The following is a 21357-nucleotide window of genomic DNA, read 5'->3' as shown; positions in this document are numbered from 1 at the left end:
TAGACGTCTATGAGAGGGTCGACATTAAGTGAAAGGTGCGATGCCATCTTGCTGATCCATGATGGGCAGCTCGATCATGCTAAACGTTCTTGGTAGCTCATCAAAGAGAGGTCTACATTCTTGAACTAATCAACGGTGGAGATGAATGATACACCAGATCAGTTCACGCTGTGACCATCCACCCAGCAGACTGGTAATTCGAGCATGGAGAAATCGCTACACTACACCACGTTCAGTAACGTCCCTCGTGTCTAGGTTCATCTCAGATAATCAGCCCACTACGGCTGAACCATGTCAGGTAGATGTGAATGCACAGTGGAAGGCCAAGGCCATTCACTCCCTGCAAAAAAGCTATCGCCAGCAAAGCGGACGAGCAAGCCCGCAACGTTCTGAGGGCTGCTCAAACTGGTAAAGACATCCTGACAATAAAAGCAAATAGCCATAGCGTCTACAGGAGATTACGTGTTGGAGTCTTGAGTGTATAGAATAAGCTAGCCGCGATGGCAGATGGCTGTACACGTCGTCGCAATCAAAAGTTCGTCGATTCGTGGACCATATGGTCTACGGTGCGGGCAGTGGTAACAAGTCTGCCATGAAAATGCACAAGTCGATATCAAAGCCGAGCTAAACAAGTGTCGTAGGGATGTTGTGGTTGTGCCGCGAGATCTCTAACCTTACATACTTACTCCCGCATCGGATCGTGGAACCGATGCGGCCTCAGGTGGGGGAAGAGGCTCTGGTGGTTCCTGGTTGCCGGTGCTACACAGTATGCTACCTTGTATTTTGCGGGTCATTGTCCGCAGACGCTATCTTCCGTTATTACTAATGACGTTTTGAGACTCTACATACAGATTCAGCCTTCTGAGGTAGATCAGTGGCCATATGTCAGACGGTCTAGGCCACTCATGAATCTCGAGATTTTCTAGCGCCGTCTATAGGACAATACATAGTAGAGGCACAGGCTATCGAAAGTCGGACTAAGAACAATGTTGGTTATCCTAAATGCTGGTCTCAGGTATCGTGTCGCCGCTGCTAAAATGATGAATCGCTTCTTCTTAGCACTCCCTTGGGACTTGCAGCTAATATGAACACTGGGCAGAAGTCGTCGTCACGCATTTTTTTGAGATTCGGTAAGTAAATCCATCTGTGGCTTAGATTTTACTGCACAGCTCGTTGTATTTTTCCGAGCCATCTTGCCCAGCCGCGCTAGGTCATAAGCTCCATACAGTCCTTCAATGTGTTGGCTTATGAGGCAATGAATAATTTCCCAGCTGCCAAGCAATATGAACCTTTCTGGAGGCTCAAGCTATGATGCAGAACCTCGAGGAGGGGGGTTCTTTCTTCTTACAGTGACTGTCTGCGTATATATTCGGCGTTTTAATCCTATCTATGGTGCGTTTCGAGCCGATTAACGTGAATCTGCAATCAATTATCCGTCGCGCTTACGGCGCAGATGGTTGTGCTCGACCCCTCCCCCACCTCCCTGGTGGTCACCCGGCTGCGACGCGCTATTTCCAGAATTGGTGGCCACGGCTTTTCACGCCAGAAGCTGAAGATGATTACAATTTTTTTTCTGGGCCGCGTAAGACAGCCAAGTCGAATGTCTAGTCTATCTTAATAACGTAGACCCAAGGCTAAGCGTTCACTTGAGATTAAGAATACGGGGCCTAAGATCGAGACACGGGGACAGCAGTCAATAGTCAACATTCTTTAAATACCAAGGTCTTCGATTGGTGTTGGTCATAGAGATGTATCGCTCCACTTGAGTAACAGCGAATACCAAAAACACTTAGAAATCAGCTTCCGTGATATGTGATGTGGAATTTCTCAATATTTACCTCATAGTTCACAGCCGGTTAAGAAAACAGCTTACCTGATTGCGCGTTCGGATTGAATGCTCAAGTGCAGAGCCTTCCCAGGGAATCCTTTGGCATTGATACAAAGCTTTGCAAGTCTTGGAAAGGAAAGTCGCCGGTTTAGGCATGACCGCCACGTCAGTTTGTAATCACTCTCACAACAATCCTTCCGTGTGGCCAATTGGAATGGGGGAGGCATATCGATGAAAATTTGGCAGGTTGGTCTGTGAGTACACTGTAGGCCATTTGTCAAGTATCAATGCACTCTACAATATTACAAACTGCTCATTCATGGGGCCGAGCTGCCGTATAGAAACCCCCGTGGAGCAACCTCGGAGTTCCGGGTCCATCTCGTGCCATAGACCGCCGATGTCACCAGGCTGTAGAGCGGTAGTGGAATTAGTAACTTCCTTGTCTTCCTTGTGTAATGATCACGACCAGTAGGAAAGATTCATCTCAATACTAAATATTGATTGCGATATCCTAGGATGATTCTTGACGGACTCGAATGTGATTGAAACCGCTCTTGAGACCTGTGGGTTGCCATAACTATGAAGGGAAGCAAAACCACACAAGAATGACAAGACGGTTGAATATACCCTGTTATGATCTTGTAGTATCAATCATGCAGCCGGTCCTGCGCGGGGCTATCCGCCCTTCCACATTTCGAAGCTCAAGTGTCTAAGGGAAACTGATGTAACTTGCATTGGACGGTGCATTTCTGACCGTAACCTGGCGGAGGATCTCGTTTTCGCGCATTCAAACCTCAACGTATGTTGTCATCAGCTAAACCTGTCTAGCTGCCTTAGTGACTAAAACGTCGCCGCCAACTTTTCACACACCTTTATCGTTTGCTTTGACCTTTTCTGACATGAGCGATGTTATCGAACTGTCTGGTTGAGTCAGGAGTGCGCTAAGCCAGGAGGTTGTAAGAGCAGTAATGTCACAAGCTGGAAGAAACCAGCCCGGCAAGATCACTGCCAAAACTCCTTAGGAAGATGAGCAATCTGGGGACTTGAATTCTTTGCGTGACCCGCAAGCAGGATCGGTTTGTTTCTTAACGTCCACTCTACCAAACCGAACCGTGATGTGGCAGTGGCTTGCATCAGGATTGGGCCAACCGAATGAGGGCCAATCGTACGATGATATGACTGAATTGTTTTATTGATTGAGTTTGTAAAAGAGAAGACAGTGAAGTTGATTCTCATGCTACATAAGCAACGTATCAACAACAGCAAATGGTCGGAACGAGTAAAAGCACCTAATGCTGGTATTGAAATCACGCTGCGCAGATTACAATTGATGCCGATGGTAACAAAAGCGATTCGAAGTTCTCAACGTAAGCTATTTGTCCAGGAATAGCAATACGCCATGGGAAACGCCCACTTCAGGCATAGGCTACGCTGAAGTGTTGATGTACCGAGTACCAACAATTGCAATCATGTCCTCTACCGGACATGACCACACGTCTTACGAGCGATGCAGCGGGAATCGTAAAGATTCTCTTAAACCACTGAGCATTCGACGGCACGCAATCGGGCAAGCCGCCAACGGTGATCAAAGTACAGAGTAAGCTTCTTACCTAATTCCTCTAACCATTTCCAACACAAGTGCCCAAGCTGAACTCTATCCAACGTTGCATCGTCTCGTTCCTGCACGGCACTATGGGGCAGCCAGTCCACTAAGCCGCATTGGGGTTCTACGTTGAGAAGCTGGGCGGCCCCGTGACAACAACCGCACTTCGTGTTGTCCTAGACGAGCGTGCAACACGAAGTATCTGACAGCTCGGCAGCGGGCAGAGTCGCAGAGCTTAGGGCTTTGGTGTTAACTTGCCGTGCTTGGCAGTGAGTAATGTAGCCGACGATGTCTTGTGGCACACAAGCCCATCTATCCATCACAGGCCAATGTGCGGATGTCTTGCAATACGATAGCATGTTCAGATGCAACGCTGCGTGTCATCGTGGGCAGGTGACGGATGTTATTCTGGTCGAGACGTAGTGGCGAGAATGAGTATATAAGATGGCATGATCACTTCATCCAGGGGGCTTATTTCATCACCACCACCATCAGTCATCAGACCCGCAGACACTGGAACAAAGATTTTTAATACATATAACATAATATTTAATCTTAAAAAATTCGATCTCGTCTCACCCGCCAACATGCACTTCAACACCATCTTCCTCGGCGCCCTAGCCTCAGCCACAGCCCTTGCTGCCCCGGCCGCCGAGCTCACCGAGCGCGCGGACCCCAACTGGACCATCTTGGGCCTGAAGCGCGTGTGCGATGCGAGCGACAAAAGTTGCGCCTGGAGCTTCAGCGTCGACACACACCTGGCGGCCGCGACGGCGTGCTCGTTCACTATCGCCAGCCAGGGCGGCCAGCCCGCGAGTCAGAGCCCCGGCAACGGCGCCTCCTGCGGTGCCTACACCGTGACCAGCGGCTGGAGCGGCCAGTTCGGTCCCGGCAACGGCTTCACGACATTGAGCGTTGTCGACTACGGGAAGAAGAAGATCACCTGGCCTGCATACACGGACAAGGAGCTCGCGAATGGCGCTGTCGTCTCGCCTGACAAGAGCTACCCTGTTTCCAACCTGTAGACACGGCTTATGTCGTGATGGGTTACTGGCAACACGGGCAATGGCTTACCACAACGAATGACGAGTAACGCGGTTTGTAGAAAACAGGACACAAGGAAGAAAGTAATGGAAGACTTCCAAAATCAATGTGGATGTTTATGTATTGTGCACTGAGGTTCCAGACAAAAAGGCCTACAAATATATACAAGAAAATTGCCGCATGTGCCGTATTCCCGATTAAAACTGTGACACATGAAATAGAGTCGTGCAGACCAAGGGTGGCAGTGAATGGTCTGATGAAATGACAAGCTCTCAAGACAGACATTGGTAGTAGTAGGGGTTCAGAACTGAACATGAGCTTCCACTTGCACACGCTGTGGCACCTGTCCACCCACTGCCTCCGCACTGGCCATAGAGCGTCTGGGCTGCGCTGTTCGTCCCCAGGCAAAGGTTAGTGATCGTTTCTCCATGTTGAAACCACACATGAGATGTAGTAGAAACAAGGAAAGATCCTTAACAGCTAAACGCCTGCCACTTAGGCATGACGACGCTTGTTGCTCATGCTACGTCTACGCTTGCATCCAGCCTTACTGATTCATCCGGTTAGTGTTCCCGCCCTCGAAAAGAAAACCCGCCGCCCAGAAAGAGCTTAGGAAAAGGGTAAGTACTTACGCTGTGGTCGAAGGAGCAGCAGTGGTCAGAGTTGTGGCAGCCTTGGAGGACGAGACTGAGGTGGCGGCGACAGTCGACGTGGCCAAAGTTGTTGAGGAAGCGACGGAGGTAGTAGCCACAATGGTGGAAGAGGCCTTGGTGGAAGTGACAGCCACGGAAGAGGTGGAAGCCTTGCTGGTGGCGACGGAGGTGGCAACGGAGGTAGCAGCAGACGTAGCAGCGGAAGTAGCAGCTGATGTGGCGGCAGAAGTGGCGGCAGAGGTGCCAACTGAAGAAGAAGAGCCGGAAGAGGCGCCGCCGCCAATCTTGGTCGTGAGGTCGCCGCTCTCGATGTAAACGCCAGAGACGTAGAAGTCCTCGTTGGCATCAGCGTAGCTGTCACGAGGCAACTCCAAAACACCGACGTGGAAGTCAGCACCGTTGCTAGAGGCGCTAACAGAGACAGGGGCGACGACCTGAGTCAAAGCATCGCTACCGGTGGAGTGCCAGAAGGCGACAGTACCACCGGTGAAGTCAATCTCATAGGCAACATTGTGCCACACATCAGCCTCCCAGGTTGTGTTCCACTGGCTCTGACTGTTGGCGAACCATCTCAAGCTGGCATCCGAGGTTCCTGAAGCACCCGAGATCCAGCCGGCCTTCATCTCGGTGAAGTGGGACTCGAAGAACATGATCTGGTGCTCCCGGTTCACAGAGGGCGCATTGGTGTCAGAGCGCTTGATGCTGAAATGGTAGTAGACGGTGCCCGCGTTGATGGCGGCGGTGGTCTGAGGAATGAGCTCAGTTCGACGCATAGTCTGACCGTTCCAATAGGCAGTGTCGGTCAAGGAGATTTTGGCGCCCTGGGTGGAAGCCGAATCGGCAGGGTTCTTGTAATCACTGGACAGGTTGACGTACTCGTCAACATCGCCAGTGCCGTGGATGTAGTACTGGTAAGGACCAACTTGGTTGGACCATGACCAGTTGTCGAGGTCCGAAGACGATGTCAGGTCGTTGAAACGGCCATCCCAGAGTACGGTACCGGCAGAGACCACACCGGCTAGGGACACAACACCAGGAACGAGAGGCGAAAACTTCATGTTGGGCGATTCGATCGGGCAGGGAATAGAGTGATAAAAGAATGTAATCCGTAGGAATGAATGAATGAAAAAACCGACCAGCCGGCAAGTAAAGAATCCACAATTGATAGAGAAAAGTCTCAAGAACACTTGTTCATGAGGGGGAAGCTGGGCACAAGGCGCCTTTAAAGGACTGGCATCTTCGCTTAGGGGCTATTGTGAAGTTCATTCCCACCTGAATCTGCGTTGCATTTTACATTGAAACACGGCCCGCCAAGGCCGTAAACGCTCCGTTTCAAACAAAGTCGTGGAAGCATTGAGTCCGGGTAAAGGTATGAGGAAAATCGTTCTAGGAAATGAGCAAGGTGATGTCTTCCAGGGTGCGTCTTGGTGGTTCGTCTGATCTTGATTAAAACGCCAGGGACTATGTGGGCTGTCTCCACTTCCTAAATCGCTTGCTTCCGAGCGGCTAACGAAATCGCACGAATGATGGGGGTGCCACAGGTTCGGGATCCTAAAGAGCCTCCTTTCATCTTCTTGGAGACCAGACCGTCAGTAGTGTTTATTGCACAAAGAAAGTATCGATAGCCGGATCAGGCGGGCTGTCCAGCTTCTCCGATATTGTCACGGTCATTTGACGCTGTGCCCCCGATGTTGAGGTTGGCGCGAGTCTTGTACCACCACACGACAAGGGTCTGTTGAGCCTCATAAAAGTCGAGCATGGGTATTTGGTCATGGAAGTTGAAGTGGCTCTGCAGAATAGTGAGCCTCCATGCTTATTTCAAACCCCATATTCATAGCTGTGCACGGTATCTACATGACCGATTATGTTATTAAATTTTTTAAATTTCTTTTCTTCAGAATACAATGCCAACCTTTACTGCGAAAACCCATAACGCCGAGACACCGGTTCGCACGCTCATCAGGAACACCAAAAGTTCGACGCCTATATACATATGTTACAGATTCGATGGCATCAATCATTTTGCTGTCAACACGAACCGACGGATCACAACTTTTTGAACACCGATCCAAAGATCTCCCTGCTCTTGAACAAATTCATGACACGAAGGCGCTCGTTTGCCAAATGAGCGGAGTCGCTCGCTTGTCCACAGGGAAGATGAGCTGCTGGAGCGCTGAATTCCTTTTCCAGAAAACGAATGGCAGGGATAGATCCACCCTCACGGATGTACAGTGGCTTTCGAGGCTTTGTAGATTTACCAGCAGATAAGGTGGTGTTTCGACTTCCGCTACTGAAAGATCCACCGAACGTTGAGCGCTTTGAATCTGGAATCGATGGAACCGCAAGTGACGCTGTGCCTTGGTCTTCGCTGCTGTGTGCGTTATCGTCATCTGAAGTTGTCGTTGTATCAGTCGCGAAAAGTGGTGCCCATGCCTTCATGATCGCCTCTTCGAGAGTACGGAAGATGTAATTGTCGGGCTCGCCCAGCCATGGCTCTGCCGTGTTATCCACATCAATACGTAGTATGTTTTCGCTCTCGAGCTCTGTGAATTGCTCCTTCAGATAGGCTGTAAGGGACTCGATGACTTGCTCGACCTCCTGGCCAGGCACCAATCGGAAACTGATGTGTGAACTTGCGTGGCTGCTCACCAGACTGCCTTCTGGGCCCGACACCTTATAGCCGTGGACGGTCAGGTTCGGCTCGCGCCATCGGGCCATCAGGGAAGACTTGAGAGTGTTTGCAGAGTTGTTGTCAGGATTCTGTTTGACGAGTACGGAGACAATATCATCGTACCGTGCCTCCTCTTCTGGTTTGAGTGGCAACACTCCATCGTAGAAGCCGGGGATGAGTACTCGATTCTTTGGGCCTTTGAGTTTAGCCATGAGGGTAGTTAAATCGCCGACTGGCTCGTTCAACATGTGACTGCCGTCGACACCTGAATGTAGATCTGGATTCTTGGATTCGACACACACAGTGGCATGCAAAACACCACGCAAACCGTATGTCAAGCAAGGCGTATCGTCATTGAGCCAGTAGCTGTTGGCCAAGAGAATGTAGTCAATGTTGCCAATACGATCCTTGTTTTGGCGGATAGTTTCTCGAAAACCGCGCGAGCCGGACTCTTCCTCGCCCTCAATCAGAAAGATGATGTCAGAGTCCAAGGATTTGGCTTGCATGAGGTCTGTAACGGCATACAGGGCCGCCATGATGGGGCCTTTGTTATCGCTAACACCTCGACCGTACAAATAGCCGTTGGTGCCCTTGAGTTGAAAGGGGTCGCTGTTCCATTTGTTGTTCTTCGAATCCGCAGACACAACGTCGTAGTGACCGTAGAAAAGGATGCGCTTTCGCTTCCGAACAGGTTCAAGCTTTCCAGTAAACTTGGCAAACACAACGGGATGATAGTTGTTGCTCCCCGTGCTCAGCATTTGTACATCGGCTCCCAGTTTCCGGAACAGGGCTCGAAGGAATGTAGCCCCGCGGCGACAGTCCTCCGCAAACTCAGGCCGTGAGGATACGGTCTTGAAGGAGACAAATTCTCGTAGGCTCGAAATCATCATGTCTTCGTCAGCCTCGAGCGGAGATTGCTCGGTGGCAGGCGGGTTCTCCACGACCCAGACAGCGACGTTGTTATCGTTGGCTCCGGTAATGAATAACTGTTTCCCGTCATGGTTGGTGACAGCCGATGCCAGAATCTTGCCGTCGTGTGCCTTGAACTGAGTAAGGAGCTGGTATTTCTGGCTGACATTCTGTAAAGTGTTCGACTGGTATTCGCCGTAGTGTACAGTGCTGTGTTTCTACGACATGTCAGCGGATCTACCATATGTTCAGATGATGTAGAGGTCAAACGTACACTTGCAGTACCAGTGGCACCAGCGCTCCAGAGGTAGCCCCATCCCATCTGTAGAGCCATGACATCGCCTCTATGTGCTTTGATGACCCTCAGCTTTTGTTTGGTGTCGAGGTCCCACAGCTCGATGATGCCCTTGATCTTGCCGCTGTATAGAAAGGACCCGTCAATGGCCAAGGACATGACAGATTGGCCTTCGTCTTCTCCGAGGCGCATGATCTCTTCCAAGCCATTCTCGATACCGTCAAGTCCAACCTCTTTGCCTCCGAGTTTCCAGAGCTTGATGGTGCCGTCTCCACCTCCCGATATCAACACGTCATCTTCCGGGTCGACTGACCCGGTGACGCCCTTGGCCATTAACATACAAAAAACAAAGCCAAAGTGCGCATACTGCTTGTTGCATCTTATGTCTGTCTCGAGGACGGTGTGTGAGCGCGGAATGAGATCGTATCGCTCGTCTGTGGGTCGTGGAGTTTCGGCACCGCTGAGAGCCCGGGAATCGAAGAATCGGTGGTTTCGTCGGTCGGGATGACTTGCTGAGTCCTGGCTCACACTCCGGCCCTCGTCCTTCAGCCCAATCCACTGGATGGTGGTGTTTTGTGCGCCGTAATAGACCGTCTCGTACTGAGAAGAGTAGGCGAGCGAGTAGATGTCGCCGAAGGAGTCGTAGGTGCTGTATATCTCGTAGAGCCTCGTCATTGACCGTGGGCACCAAACGTTGACGATGGGGTCGCTCGCGCTGGAGAAGAGAAGTGATCCATCATCGGAAAGGAACAAGCACATGACGCTACGCTTGTGGGCTTGTATCCGGTGTCTCTGCTCGAAGGTGCCCAGCGACCATACGACGATCTGGCCATCCTGAGTACCGGCGTAGACGCTATCGTTCCCGACGACTAATGCTAGCACAGAGCTGTCGTGCTTCAGGACGTGGTTCAACGCCGGTGTCGTGTGCGGAGGAGCGCCCACCATTGGAGTCGGTGTGCAGTGGTTGGTAGCTGAAGGCATACTAAAGTATCAGCGACCGGAGCTCATGCGATACGATGGAACCCGAACTCGAACGTGTACAGAATGAATTAAGTATATCATGCCTGGGTGTGTGCAATGTGTTCTGGTTGTAAGAGTCACGGCTTTGGCTTTGGCTTTGGCTTCCCGCTTTCGCTTGGGCTGATTGTTTATCGATTGCCAAATGCGCAGTTGAATTGATGTGACGTGCAATTTGCCAGGGCCCCTGGCAGCCTGGGTTCAAACTTTCTGGGACTTCCAAGAGGCCCAGCAGATAGGAGATAGCACAAGTACCAAAACTCCGAGGTCCTTTTTCAGGGGTGTCACCGGCGGGTCCGGGGTTTTGGGGCCATTGAAGCTAGTGCAGCAAGGACAATTCCATAGGGCGACTTTCCCCTGATTATCATCCATTGCGGATAATGGCTGGGCCCAACGCTCTGCACTTTGAGTTCACAATCTCCAGTGTGGTTAGGGGCAGCAGGGAAGCCAGCCAGCCATCTGTGGTCTGGTCAGGGAGAAAGGAGAATAGATAGAAATCATATTGACAGAAAAATCTTTCGTTTACTTGCCTTGGACCGGCTCTCGCTCGTGTCCCTGCTCCTGCTCCTCTTCCTGGTGCTGCTTGTGGTGCTCCCGTTTCTGCTCCAGCTCCTGAGCGTGTTGCGTTCTTGTCGCTTCATTCACCTTCCTATCTTCATCCTCCTTGATTCTCTTGCATCCTCCACAGCTGGACTTGTATCTTGTTTCCGCCGTGACAGCCATAATCGGCCATGTAAGTTGAGGCACAGACTTGTATCTGGTATTGGTGCGGCGGTGTGTATAGACGCGGGGATTCCTAGAGCATCTCCATGCGATTGCCTAGCCGAATCTTAAGTATTGCTGGAGCAATCAGTCAACACCCTCTCCAGAAGCGACGTGTGTAAGAAGTAATAATCTCACCAATGACGCGAGATCTTAGATAGTTGCATCATGGGGGTGCAAAGTCACTCTTGCGGTCCGTGACCGGGTCTTATAATATGCCAACTTCTGATTTCAGTAGCAGTCGAGTTTCACCGCTTCTACGGGACGGTAAGACTGGCTCTGACGGGTTACTGCTCCGCCTTAAACGAGTGCACTGTAGCATTTGATCTGCTTTCCTTATCAGTACTCCGTAAAGTAAAGTAAGTTGCTACATGTACGGATATTTCGGGATGCCAGGCGATTGCGACATCAAAGTCAGACTGACAGATAAGACGGTGGATATGAGCTCTTGAACCATTTTGGAATTTCACCGTTTGCCTTGCTGCTAGACCCGGACCAATTTGATACATAGATCTGCAGACTCTCTGGCCTTTTAAGGCATAAATCTGTAACACTTCAAGTGAGCAGCCGCCTATAGAATGGCTCGAGTGGCAGAAGAGTTTATTAGTTACATCTACCGCGGGTAGAAACATTTAAGCCTCAAAGAAACCTAAATAATGGTGTACGGATAGGACGCTCGGTGCGACGATGCACAAACAGCAGCAAGCGGGTTCGGTGGAAAGTATGTCTCAAGAGCGGTATCGCTCAGCTAGATGCGTCTAATAAAGCCAAAAAAACAAAAACAAATTTCTGCATCCATTTCCATAGTGAGAGCTCGACACAATACCGCACATGGCCTTTGAGATTAGAGGCTTGACGAGATTGGTTGGTCGTAGCGTCTTGGCAACAGGCAAGAACACTGAAGTCTCCATGGTGGTGTTCGTACAGAGGATAGCATGGTTAGTCAAAATCGCAGATATCTCGCATCGGTGAAAACCCGCTAACCTACTGTAGTCCCACGGGCATCTGTGCGAAGTGCTCCGTACCGTGCTGTAAGTGCTGGGCTGCACTCCGTACACTGTATACACCGGAAGAACTAGCGCCGCTCTCCCCGATGACTGACGCGCATATGGTCCGTGCGCAACAATTTTTTGAGCTCCGGTCTGTCAGCTATCGTCACAGTAGCACTTTGTGTTGCGGCCAAAAGACCAACCTGACTCTGTGGATTCCTGCTTATACCCACGCCACATTGTAATTGTAGTATCAGGTTCGACACATCTCTTCCCTTCTTTGTTTTTCATCTTGCCCTTCGACGACTACAGACCACATTCGCATCCGAACTCGCGCGCCGCCATCCATTGTCGCATTCTCCATCAGTCACCCCTAACCACACCTCCAAGATGGATCACACGCGAGACCCGTGCCCTTACGTTATCCTGAACGATTTCGGTGGTGCTTTCTCCATGGGCGTATGTTTCTGGCCTGCTTCTCCGGACGGATGTTCCACCTGAGCCACTCGAAGCTGACATGGTATCTTCTAGGCCATCGGTGGTACGATATGGCATGGCATCAAGGGATTTCGCAACAGTCCTTACGGCGAGAGAAGGATAGGCGCCATCACAGCCATCAAGGCACGAGCACCAGTACTGGGCGGTAACTTCGGAGTGGTAAGCAAATCCCGAAATTCCTCTCTGCCCTTGTCAGCGTGTTCTATCGAGGACACTTGCCGTTTGAAGGCATCAAGTCCTTTGGTGGCTCTCTATTGATACCCCCCCCCTCCCCTTAAGACCACTCGATCCATCATCAGGGACCGATCACTGATTCGAAGTACTAGTGGGGCGGACTCTTCTCGACATTTGATTGCGCTGTTAAGGGTGTAAGGAGGAAGGAGGACCCATGGAACGCCATTATTGCAGGTTTCTTTACCGGTGGGTCTCTCGCTATACGAGGCGGATACAAGGCTGCAAGAAACGGTGCCATTGGTTGTGCAGTGCTGCTAGCCGTCATCGAAGGTGTCGGTATTGGTTTCCAGAGAATGTTGGCAGGAAGCACAAAGCTGGAGGTGAGTTGTTCTTGACACGCTTTCTCGCTTGGAGACTGCGATGCATTTTCTCTGTCGATTGTCGCCGCTATTCTGCTGGGACAGCACAGCTAACCATATCTACCTGACAGGTACCCCAACCTCCCCCGAGTGGAGAAATGCCGGCCATGGCATAGGTTGCACGACAGCAACGATAACAACAATTCGACAATAGCACTCTCACCACTCCACCACTCCGCTATATTTGATCATGTATTCGCATCGGCATTCAGGGTGGTATAGCCACATGACACAACCTCACGGGAGGCATTTCTCACTTGTAAAATAGACGGGTTCAGGGAGGCTGGCTTACATCCCATTGTACAACTGGAGTTTTCGGGGACTAGCCAGCGAAGCGGACAGGAAAGCAGCACAGCCACCACGAGATCACAAATAAGAAGCATAATGACATTCATCATGGCCTTTCAGACACGCCCTTGGTACAGTTCCCCGTCTACGCTGACATGTCTAGCCCTGATAATACGGTCTCGCCTGATCACAGGCATCGCTTGTCAACAAAATCACCATCCTTGATTCCGTCGAAGATCCTGAACCTGGGCAGTCCATCATCGTCGATCCAAGACCTAAACATACCACCACAATTGAAGTCCTGCAATATCTCGCCCCTTATTTCCACAATCTCTCCGGTCACAGCGTCTTTTACGATGACGCCCTCGATCCCGATCATGCCGCCTTCACCCTCTCCCGTCCTCCCCCAGCGGTCGCCTGCGCTCTTCTGTAGCTCGCCCCCCCGACCTGCAACGCGTCTCAACGCTTCCGTAGCCGATACACCAGTCCATCGAGCGATCCCAGTGACAGTTCTTACCGCCGCAACACGAAGAAACGAGTCGCCATTTCCTGTACCCGATAGCGCCGCAGATCTCGTAGTCACGACCTTGCGATCCTGAATCAGAGGTTGATAAGTGAAAGGACTCGGTAGACACTGCGCGAGTAAGCCTCTGAGGTTGGCGCTCAGCTCCACAAAAGTGCTCTGTTTGGCCAGATAATCTCTCCATGAAGCGATTTGGCCGCCTTGGCTAGACTGCTTTGTGGCAGTTGGATCACCGGCTTCGTCCCATTCCTCAGCCCAGAATCCAGCACCAATCGATGGCGTGTCTCCAATGCGCCCTGTCAACTTGTTTGTCATGCCTCCTGTACTCGTTGCAGCGCACACGACTCCCTCAGAATCCAGGGCTACCGCGCCGCAAGTGCCCTGCGGAAGATACTCGTCAGGACTCCATGTTGCCGTCGTATACACATCAGATTGCGTACGGCGGCTCTTCTTTTCCCGCTCAAGAGCTCGCACATGCTCGTCCCATCGCGTCTGCGTGTAGAAGTAGTTCTGGCCGACCAGTTCTAGCCCATATTTCTTCGCAAGGATCTCGGCGCTTCGCCCATGAATTAGGGTATGTCCTTGAGCGGAAGGAATGTCCAGGTCCTGGCCTTGTTCGCTCTCTGCCGCCCAGCCCAGATCGGTCTTGCCTCTGAGATCTCCCTCGCCGAACACCAGCATCTTACGTGCGAGTAGGATAGGGTTCTTCACTCGCTGCAGACCCGTCACGCCTACACCGCGTTTAGCGAACCCGCGCGAAACCATGACTGATGCCTCCAGCTCGTTGATGCCGTCTCGGGTGAATACCGCTCCATGACCAGAGTTGAATAGCGGATTGTTCTCTAGCAAGACGACCGCGTAAGTTGCAATGTCAAGTGCAGTGGGATGTCCAGATTGGGTGGAACGAGATGCTTTAGCTGACGAAAAGGTGCTCATGTAGGCGTTTGTCTTGGAAACCTGTGCATGAATTAGTCGGCATCCCTTTTGCAATAGAAACCGAGTTCTGACTTACAATCGTCAATAATGCCTCACGATACTGTGTATACCTCTCTCGTGTCATCGTGTCGGGATTGATGTTGCCGGCACCACCATGGATGATCAGGCGGGGCTGAATGCCCCGTGACAGAGGTTTATATTCCATCTCGCTTCAAATGGCACTGTCTTTGTCTGTCTTCTCCAACCAGATGAGCCGTCAATTTGAAGCCAGCAGTCTTGGTGAGTGCACAGCTCCAAGTTGGGACCGGAACGTTGCCGATGCAAGCCATCCTAGATAACGACCTGCCCGTGGAAGCTATCCGATAACGCCGACTGCTGACCCCACACAAATTGTGCCGCAGGACTCATGTCCAGACTAGTCTAGGTCAGAAAAGGGTATATCACAAGTTTATGATTGCGGTCTATTACAGATTTATCAACCCCAAATGTGGGGAAACGGAAGATTTCACAAGGGCTGCATATGGTGTGATGACTACTTCGGGGGGAATAGCCCCCTCTAGGGGTCCCGAGAAAGAGATCTGTGTCCTATGTCTTATACTATATCTAGTCCAAAAGGGAATTCAAAACAGGGGCCTCTACACTCCTGAAAACATGAGTAGAGGTTCCCACTTATCGATTTTCATCTTGGATTATTTTGCTAACGACAAACCCTTGGACGGACATCACTTTGTGAGGTTGTTTAGCCCTTGTAGTATTTGGATCTGTAAATGTGGAAATGTAGTTCAAACTCAAAAGTTATTATCGGGTCAAGCGCCATGGTTCGATGGCGCCATCATGGTGCTATAATCACATGTGGAAACTTCCTTTATACGCCGTTAAGCTACGGATAAAGAATCCGCAAAAGTCGCATAAATTTGGATATTCACCGATCTACCTATGTTACCCGGCTTATCCTGCATTATACTACTCTGGCTTTTTCAGAAAGCAATTAGCGATCTTAGTGATTTAGCGGAAGCCAACTCGAAGTTAGTGGTAGCATCCGTGAACTTTTGTATGCTCCAATTGGCCGTATAGGTTGGAGTATTGACAATAGTGGGACCTAAAAATCACACATGTCCCACATATAACATAGCTCAACCGCGCCCGTAAGCTGCATGTAAGCTAGTTAAGTTGTACGCCGTATAAGGTCGGAGTATTGCGCGACGCCTGAGCTAGTAGGGTACAGCAATGTGATAAAATCCTTCCAGTTCTTCACAGCTTTTGGGCGGATACTCGGGATCAAAGATGACTCAGCCTGCAACCGCTTCCCTGTCACTTTGCAGAATCCCCGCTGAGGAGAGGTGATTAGGGCAGTTCTAGTACCTGAGTACTTCCCCATGGAAGGGACAGAATGGTGTTATTGCTTACTTAAGAACATGTCAGATTGTCACCCGCAGAAGCCCTGTATTTGCCTATAAATAGTGCTGGATCCCGGCTGCTTTTTATACAATTTTTTTAGTCTCGGGCCGTTGTTACCCAGTGACAAGTCATACCGGTATTCTTCTGGTTACAATACGGCACGGCAAGAACTGGAATAACTGAAGAAATGGAAACAGCATCGAGCCCGGACGAGCCACCGAAGCCATTTAGTTTAATTCGTGATGGGCTCCCCCTACAAACTCAGATCGAGCTCATTGCCCAGATGTGCATGGTCCCTTCGGAGAGCATTCAAAATGCATATCCATGCACACCTTTGCAAGAATCTCTAGTCGGCAGCGGTGATGAGAACGCATACGTGAGACAGATAGTGCTGACTCTATCCGACGACACTCCGCTAGATCGCTTTAAGCGGGCTTGGGAGGAAACATTCCGCGCAAACCACGTAATGCGTACGAGGATTGTCCACTTAGGAGGGCAAGTTGGTTATGTTCAGGCCGTTATCGACGAAGCCGCATCGTGGAATCAAGTGACGGATTCTTTGGCCAGATTCCTGGAAGAAGATGCGAGGTTACCTATGACTCTCGGCGATCGCTTCTTTCGTTACAGTATCGTGGTCGAAAGATCCTGTCGTTGCTTTGTTTTAACTGCGCACCACGCTCTGTTTGATGGAGCCTCAATAATGGAGCTCGTTGATGAGTCTTCGAAGCGGTTTAGCGGCGAGGCCGTCGAGCAGCGTCAGCCGTTTGAGTTATTCGTCCAGGCTACTGTGACCATGGCAGACACGAAACGGCAAGAGGATTTCTGGAAGTCTTCTCTAGCCAGTGTCGATGCGACTGCATATCCCACTATTCCTCGGGACCCCGACTTTCGCGCCCATCCTGCAACGGAGCTTGTGCGGCCAGTCGATCTCCCAAGCCGTCTGCTGGTGCGTGGTGGTCCGACGGCAGCTCTTCTGCTTCGGGCTGCCTGGGGCATTCTGCTTTCACACCATACGGGTACTGAAGACGTGGTGTTCGGAGTAGTTGCGAACGGGCGACGTACAGCGTCGATCCCCGGTATCTCCCGAATGACTGGTCCGACCGTTACTATTCACCCCGTCGCCCTGCACGTAGATTCTAAGGAGTCCGTTGCTACGTTTATATCACGGGTCCAGCATCAAGCGTCTGACACGAGGCCATTCGAACAAACAGGAATGTCAAGGATTCGCAGAGTTTTGGCCAGCAGCGAAAGATATACAATGGCAGAATTTCAATCATTGTTTGTCATCAACCCAGCAGACTTTGGCGAGTTTTCAGCCATTCCCCTCCGGGAACTGGGAGTTGAGTATCATGGTCACCTGGGAAAGAAGGAGCGACACCCTTACCCGTTGGTGGTTACCGTAACACTGCTCACACACACGACTGGAACTGCTCAAATGGAATACGACGAGAGAGTTATCTCTCCAAGACATGCACAGAACCTGATGGATCAGTTTCAAGCAGTACTTACTGGTCTGGGAAATGTGAACAGTGACGCCTTGGTGGGATCAATCTCGCCGTTGAACAAGCATGACATCGATCAGATTCGTCTATGGAACGCCATCACACCGCCAGCGGAGCAAATGTGTCTCCACCACCTGTTCATGAGACAAGCGCGTAAGCAGCCACTCGCCGAAGCGGTTTGCTCTGTGGATAAATCTCTGACATATGCCGAGGTGGACATCATGTCTTCCACTATTGCGATGCAGCTCATCGAGCTCGGAGTATACCCGGAGACATTTGTCGCAGTATGCTTTGAGAAGAATATTTATACGGTGGTGGCGATTCTAGCCGTCCTGAAGGCTGGGGGTGTCTACTTGCCCATCGATCCTGCTCATCCGCGGGGACGGATAGTCGAGATACTCGAAACAGTGCCAGTCAAAGCGGCACTTGTATCGGCCGCCAGCTCTCAGGTGCTCGAAGGACTGTGCGATCGCATCATGGTCGTTGATAACCTTCCGCCGTCGAGTGTCTCATCGCTACCCATGGCGCCCCTGGAGAGAGCTCGCCCATTCAATAATGCGTATTTACTTTTCACTTCTGGCAGCACGGGCAAGCCCAAAGGAATGCTCATTTCCCACTCCGCAATATGTACCTCAATTGTCCACCATGGCCCGGCATTTAAGGCGGGTTCTCATTGGAGAACATTGCAGTTCGGTGCCCACACATTTGATATGTCGATTGGCGAGTTCTTCACGACACTTTCCTTCGGAGGATGTGTATGTGTTCCATCAGAGCATGAAAGGCTGAATGATTTGCCTCGGGCGATTGCTACCTTGAACGCGAATACTTTGCTCGTGGTTCCCACGGTTGTCAATCTTTTAAACCCGGAACAGGTCCCTACACTTAAGACTATTGTCCTCGGCGGTGAACCTATCACGAAAGGCACCATCATTAAATGGGCTCCTTATGTTCAACTTACTGCTTCTTACGGACCGTCAGAAACAGCCATATGGTGTTCAGCCAATGTTGATGTCACAGCGGATGCGGACCCCTCAAATATTGGCAAAGCTGTTGGAGGTACCATGTGGATTGTAGATTCCAAAGATCACCATAAGCTCACTCCAATCGGCTGTGTTGGTGAGATTGTGATCTCTGGCGCTCTTCTCGCCAGTGGCTACTTCAATAACAAGTCCGCGACCGATGCCTCTTTCGTCCCAGCCCCAGACTGGATGAGAAGCTTCAATCATGACAGCCCATACCAGGTCATTTACAAGTCCGGCGACCTTGGGCGTTATAGCTCAGATGGCTCGTTCCAGATCATCGGGCGCAAAGATACGCAGGTAAAGTTTCGCGGTTTTCGCATCGAACTTGGCGAGATCGAGAACCGTACTATGGATCACAGCATGGCAACGGCGGCTTTTGCGGCTCTTCCCAAAGAAGGACCTTGTGCCCGTCATATTGTAGCTGTGGTAAGCTTCAAGAAACAAGACATTGGCAATTTCAAACCGTTTGACGTAACTGTTTCAGAAGACACGAAGGATGACGACCGCCAGCTGGAAGCGCTGAAGTCACACCTTCGGCTAACTCTGCCCACGTACATGCTTCCCTCATATTGGATAGTCCTCGACAAATTGCCATTCCTAATTTCTGGCAAGGTTGATCGAAGGACCTTGACGGTGTGGATATCAACAATGAGCCAGCACACCTTCAGAAAGTTATCGCAAGCTTTCGATGCTGATGAGATGCCCGAAATACTCCCCGGGACTATCGCGGACATACTCAGGCAGATCTGGAGCGACGTGCTTGGTGTGCCCCATGAACAAATACAAATGCACACATCTTTCCTGTCCATTGGCGGGGACTCTTTCGCCGCGATACAGGTGGTATCAGCAGCCAAGAAAAGAGGTTTGTCCTTAACAGTCAGCAAGGTCCTCAATACCAGATCACTGGGAGATCTGGCGAGTGTCGTGGAACAAGAATTACCAGTGAAGCCGTTACCGTTGCAGCAAACCACTGATGCCCAGCGTATAAAACTACCTATTGCTTATGAAAAAGCTCTTCAACCACGACTAGCAGGCAGGCCATCCGTCGAACTCGAGGAAGTTTATCCTTTGGCTCCGATACAACTTGAGGTCACGAAACAGCGGGCCATTGATCCGGCCGTCTTCATCTTCTCTTGGGTGATGGAAATTTCTTCGAAGACGACATCACAGGTTTCACTGGATAGCGCTATGCGAGCATGGAAGCGGGTCGTACAAAAGCGTCCAATTTTTCGGACGACTTTTATGCAGGACCCCTCGCAAAAGGCTGCCCCGTTGCAAGTGGTGTTGAGAAATGCAGAACCTGACATGGCCAGGTCATCTTCACCAGCCGAAAACTTCGACAAGATACTACCTGCGGTTGACGAATGTTTCTTGCCCTACCGTGTCCACTTTTTAGGGCACGACAGCAAAGTTATCATACGTATTGAGCTGGACCATAGGTTGATCGATGGATGGTCGTTGAAGCTCATCAAACAAGATCTCTTGGCAGCTTATGATACCGACGAGGCGACGCTGCCTGTGGAGCAAGCCTCGTACAAATCTTTCATCGACACTCTCCACCCGGATCGGATTCATGCGGCACGAAAACATTGGGCCTCGGTATTGCGTGGCCAGAGGCCAAGTCTTCTTTACCTGCCCACAAAAGGACACAAGCAATCCATGCCAGGTACCAGCTCCGGCAACACCACCTTACGCCTACCGGCTGTAGATGGACGCTCGCTATTTGCTTTCAGCGCTCAGCATGGCGTTACCGCTGCGAGCATCTTCGAAGCCGCATGGGCACAGACCTTGAGCGTGTGCACTCGATCGCCAGACGTCAGCTTCGAATATGTTGTCTCTGGGCGTGACCAAGACACCCCGGGCATCCTCGAGATCGTGGGCCCTCTGATCAACATCCTTGCCTACCATTTACATGACGTCTTGACGGACCCAGATCCCTTGGCACTCGCACGCTTGGCACAGCAAATACAAGAGCAGCGACTGCAGGATGGACAGCACACTGCCTGTAATGTGCGTGAAGTACTTGAACACGACCTGCGAGTCGCAAACCCCTTCAACACTGGGGTGAACTTCCAGCGTCGGCCGTCTGCCGTAGAGAGCGAGACCTTGAAGATTGAGGATGATTTGGTTGGGGCCAATGACCCATGGCATGTAAGCTGCACGTCCTTCTTTTGTACCCCTTTCTTTTTCTGCCTATACTCATAAATCATGTACCTGACTTTTGTTTTAAAAACAGTTTGAGGTCCTGGTTCGGATACTTCACCTGGTTGATAACGACACCATGTGGCCGTCTTTGGAATTCGATGGTCGCTTGTTTGATGAAACACAGATGAGGGCTGTGCTGGATATATTTTGGAGCAGGATTCGGATGGCTATCTCGCGGTCGATGTCGAAGCTCTGAGGTTTGGCCTGGCTACTAGGTACCTACACTATATTTCTGACTCAGAAGCATAAGTTGACGACCGGTTACAAGTACCAAAACACTGTCTACTCCGGTCCCCCTTGCCTGACTATATATTTCAACGAAAAGCTGGATACAGCGCTATTGACAGAGGTCAGTGTAGAATGCCACAATGCACAGGCTCAGTCCAGCTTGCACGGATCAGAGCGAGGTCAAATCAACTCAGACTCATCGAGTAAGCTTGTAGGCCTGAGGAGCCTTGAAAGCCCCAATCCACGAGATCAACGACGTGGCAGCCGACATTCTTTGAGGAGCTCGGACATCAACATGCAAAGATCTTACAATTCGAATTTCACATGGATCTGTTGACTTCACTTGTAGGATTGATTGGTGTCTTTACTTTGCTGTAATACGGATCCGTACAG

At 50.8% G+C, this 21357-nt stretch overlaps 6 protein-coding genes across 6 annotated transcripts; 3 read left to right on the top strand and 3 right to left on the bottom strand.

The window, feature by feature from the left end:
- Positions 1 to 3498: 3498 nt before the first annotated feature.
- On the top strand, positions 3499 to 4656 carry BKA67DRAFT_579801 (uncharacterized protein). The gene has a single exon (XM_046103792.1). It carries the CDS (start codon positions 3881 to 3883, stop codon positions 4454 to 4456), a length of 576 nt encoding a protein of 191 aa, XP_045954702.1. The 5' UTR covers positions 3499 to 3880; the 3' UTR covers positions 4457 to 4656.
- Positions 4657 to 4747: 91 nt separating this feature from the next.
- On the bottom strand, positions 4748 to 6186 carry BKA67DRAFT_523432 (uncharacterized protein; the record flags this gene model as incomplete). The annotated part of the gene is made up of 2 exons (XM_046098468.1): positions 4748 to 4855; positions 5257 to 6186. 2 exons carry the CDS (start codon positions 6184 to 6186, stop codon positions 4748 to 4750), a joined length of 1038 nt encoding a protein of 345 aa, XP_045954701.1.
- A 988-nt stretch (positions 6187 to 7174) lies between these two features.
- BKA67DRAFT_523358 (uncharacterized protein) lies at positions 7175 to 9948 on the bottom strand (the record flags this gene model as incomplete). The annotated part of the gene is made up of 3 exons (XM_046098457.1): positions 7175 to 7418; positions 7479 to 8926; positions 8983 to 9948. The coding sequence occupies 3 exons, from the start codon at positions 9946 to 9948 to the stop codon at positions 7175 to 7177; spliced, it is 2658 nt and encodes an 885-aa protein (XP_045954700.1).
- A 2213-nt stretch (positions 9949 to 12161) lies between these two features.
- BKA67DRAFT_523686 (mitochondrial import inner membrane translocase subunit tim-17) lies at positions 12162 to 12978 on the top strand (the record flags this gene model as incomplete). The annotated part of the gene is made up of 4 exons (XM_046098495.1): positions 12162 to 12230; positions 12303 to 12428; positions 12596 to 12823; positions 12934 to 12978. The coding sequence occupies 4 exons, from the start codon at positions 12162 to 12164 to the stop codon at positions 12976 to 12978; spliced, it is 468 nt and encodes a 155-aa protein (XP_045954699.1).
- A 288-nt stretch (positions 12979 to 13266) lies between these two features.
- BKA67DRAFT_594878 (L-asparaginase precursor) lies at positions 13267 to 14814 on the bottom strand (the record flags this gene model as incomplete). Its single annotated transcript, XM_046105099.1, has 3 exons — positions 13267 to 13328; positions 13367 to 14630; positions 14686 to 14814. The coding sequence occupies 3 exons, from the start codon at positions 14812 to 14814 to the stop codon at positions 13267 to 13269; spliced, it is 1455 nt and encodes a 484-aa protein (XP_045954698.1).
- A 1261-nt stretch (positions 14815 to 16075) lies between these two features.
- BKA67DRAFT_629600 (non-ribosomal peptide synthetase module) lies at positions 16076 to 20932 on the top strand (the record flags this gene model as incomplete). Its single annotated transcript, XM_046105580.1, has 2 exons — positions 16076 to 20682; positions 20768 to 20932. The coding sequence occupies exons 1-2, from the start codon at positions 16195 to 16197 to the stop codon at positions 20930 to 20932; spliced, it is 4653 nt and encodes a 1550-aa protein (XP_045954697.1). The 5' UTR covers positions 16076 to 16194.
- Between the last annotated feature and the right edge of the window lie 425 nt (positions 20933 to 21357).

This window comes from Truncatella angustata (genome assembly GCF_020726525.1).
Source record: "Truncatella angustata strain MPI-SDFR-AT-0073 chromosome Unknown BKA67scaffold_8, whole genome shotgun sequence".
NCBI classification, from domain to species: domain Eukaryota; kingdom Fungi; phylum Ascomycota; class Sordariomycetes; order Amphisphaeriales; family Sporocadaceae; genus Truncatella; species Truncatella angustata.
This window is presented reverse-complemented; position numbering and strand designations above follow the sequence as displayed.